The sequence below is a fragment of the Pterocles gutturalis genome, unplaced genomic scaffold (genome assembly GCF_000699245.1).
Source record: "Pterocles gutturalis isolate BGI_N339 unplaced genomic scaffold, ASM69924v1 scaffold16137, whole genome shotgun sequence".
Taxonomy (NCBI): Eukaryota; Metazoa; Chordata; class Aves; order Pterocliformes; family Pteroclidae; genus Pterocles; species Pterocles gutturalis.
Genome location: NW_010115663.1, coordinates 1 through 1,812, shown reverse-complemented (window position 1 = coordinate 1,812; position 1,812 = coordinate 1). Strand labels below are relative to the sequence as shown.

The 1,812-nt window shown below is 63.4% G+C and overlaps 1 protein-coding gene across 1 annotated transcript in view; it reads right to left on the bottom strand.

Moving 5' to 3' along the window:
• The window catches only part of LOC104463081 (regulator of G-protein signaling 19-like), a gene marked incomplete at both ends in the record, with an annotated part of 1,116 nt that extends 1,008 nt beyond the window's left edge, over positions 1 to 108 (bottom strand). The window contains one exon of the mRNA XM_010075271.1: positions 34 to 108. Coding sequence (XP_010073573.1) covers positions 34 to 108 — 75 coding nt within the window. The remainder of the gene's footprint in view (positions 1 to 33) is intronic.
• Positions 109 to 1,812: the final 1,704 nt, after the last annotated feature.

Here is a 1,812-nt window from a genome sequence, read left to right as displayed (position 1 = left end):
GCTGTGCCCTGCCGGTCCCCCCCCCGCACTCACCACGCTTCACAGTTTGGGATGGTCTCCAGTTTGGTCTCCCGGGACGGCCTCCACGCTCGCTCCCGGTTCTCATTCCTAACGGGGAGACAGAAAGGTAGTCAGGGGCGTTGGGGACACCCCCAGACCCCCACCCTGACCCCCTGAGTGGCCCCGGCCACTGAATCTCCTCCATGGGCACCAGCCTCCCCCCCCCAGCTCCTCCCCAGCACCTGCTGCCCCAGCAGCACCCCGGCTCCCTTGTGCAACTTTGCTGTCACCGTGCAGGGACATTTCCTGCGCTCGGGGACCACTGCAGCCCTGCTCCACTGCCTGGGACATGTGCTGGGGTTGAGCATCACAAATAAACACCAATAAACAAATAAATGGGGATGGCTGCAGGGCCTGGGGCTGCAGCCACCAGAGATGTGCTCAGCCCCTGTGCAGGTTGTCACTGTCCCCAGCCGGTGACAGCTCCGGCTTGCCCAGGATGCTGGTGGCCAGGGTAGATGGAGAAATGTGAAGGGCCAGATCCTGCACCCCCAGGACACCCCAACACCAGTCCAGCCCAGGATGGAGGTGTCGGGGGTGCCGATGTCCCCTGTCCCCATGTCCCTTGTCCCCTGGGGCGCCTGCAGTGCAAGGGGAGGGTGGCCTCCAGCCAGCTTCCCTCGAGTCCTTGAATTTCGGTGCCTGGTGCCGACCGCAGCGCTTCCTGCTTGCGACACCGTCCCTTGCTGCTTGCGACACTGTCCCTTGCTGCTCGCACAGGATTCAATGTGCAAACATCTCCCCGGCAGCGCGGGCGGCTGGGTGGGAGAAGCTGCAGGGATGTCCCTGCCCGTGCCACCCCTGGGGTGTGCTGCCAGCACCCCTGAGCCCCAAAAAGGTTGGCACCGGTCACTGCTTGCTCCAGGAGCGGGGTACAGGATGGATTTCTGTCCTGTCTCTGCTCACGGGCGCTTGCAGAGACACAGGAGGGACAGAGGGAAGGGTCACCCCGCGCACTCCCTCCACCAAGAGGGAGACATTCGGAGGGGATGCTCGGGGGAGGCTCCGAGGGGAGCTGCTCACCACCCGTGCTGCCTTGCAAAAGCAAGGAAACAAGAGGGGATCAGGCGAGCTGGGGCCCCAAGGACATGGTGGGGGTTTGCACACGGGGCTGAAATCGGTGCTGAGGATGTGCTGTGGGTCTGCACAGGGCTCAGCTCCAGGATTTTTTGCTCCTCCAAGCTCCGCGCTGCCCGTGGCTGTAAAGCCCAAAGCTGCTGCAAAGCCCAAAGCCATCAGCATCTCCCAGCGGGCAGATGCTGAGGATGCAGAAGAGCAGCTGGGCTCCCCAAAATCTGGACTATCCAGAGAATACGGAGCTGGGGATCCCTGGAGAGGACGGGAGATGCAGCCGCAGGCGAGCGGCTGGTTGTGTCCATGGCTTTGGGCAGCGCTGGGAGGCACTGGGAGGTCAGGGCCGGACTCTTCCCCAAGGCAGAGCTGCCCAGGAGGGCTCCCATGGACGAGGGTCAGGGCAGGGTGCTGCAGCCATGAGAAGGCAGCTGTGATGCTGGGCAGGGACACCCAGCTTTCCCGGGGTTCCCAGTGCCGATTTCTGCTCTGTTTTAAAAGATTTTGCCGATGGGCAGGAGTCACGGTGCACAGTGGCTCAACTCGGGCTCACCAGGCTCTGCACGGGGGACAGCAACACCCCCCGGCACCACTGATGCCCACCCGCTCCAAAACCCTGGTTACACCCTTTCTGACCACGGCACCCAGCTGCTCTCAACTCCCAACCCAACACCAGCAGCC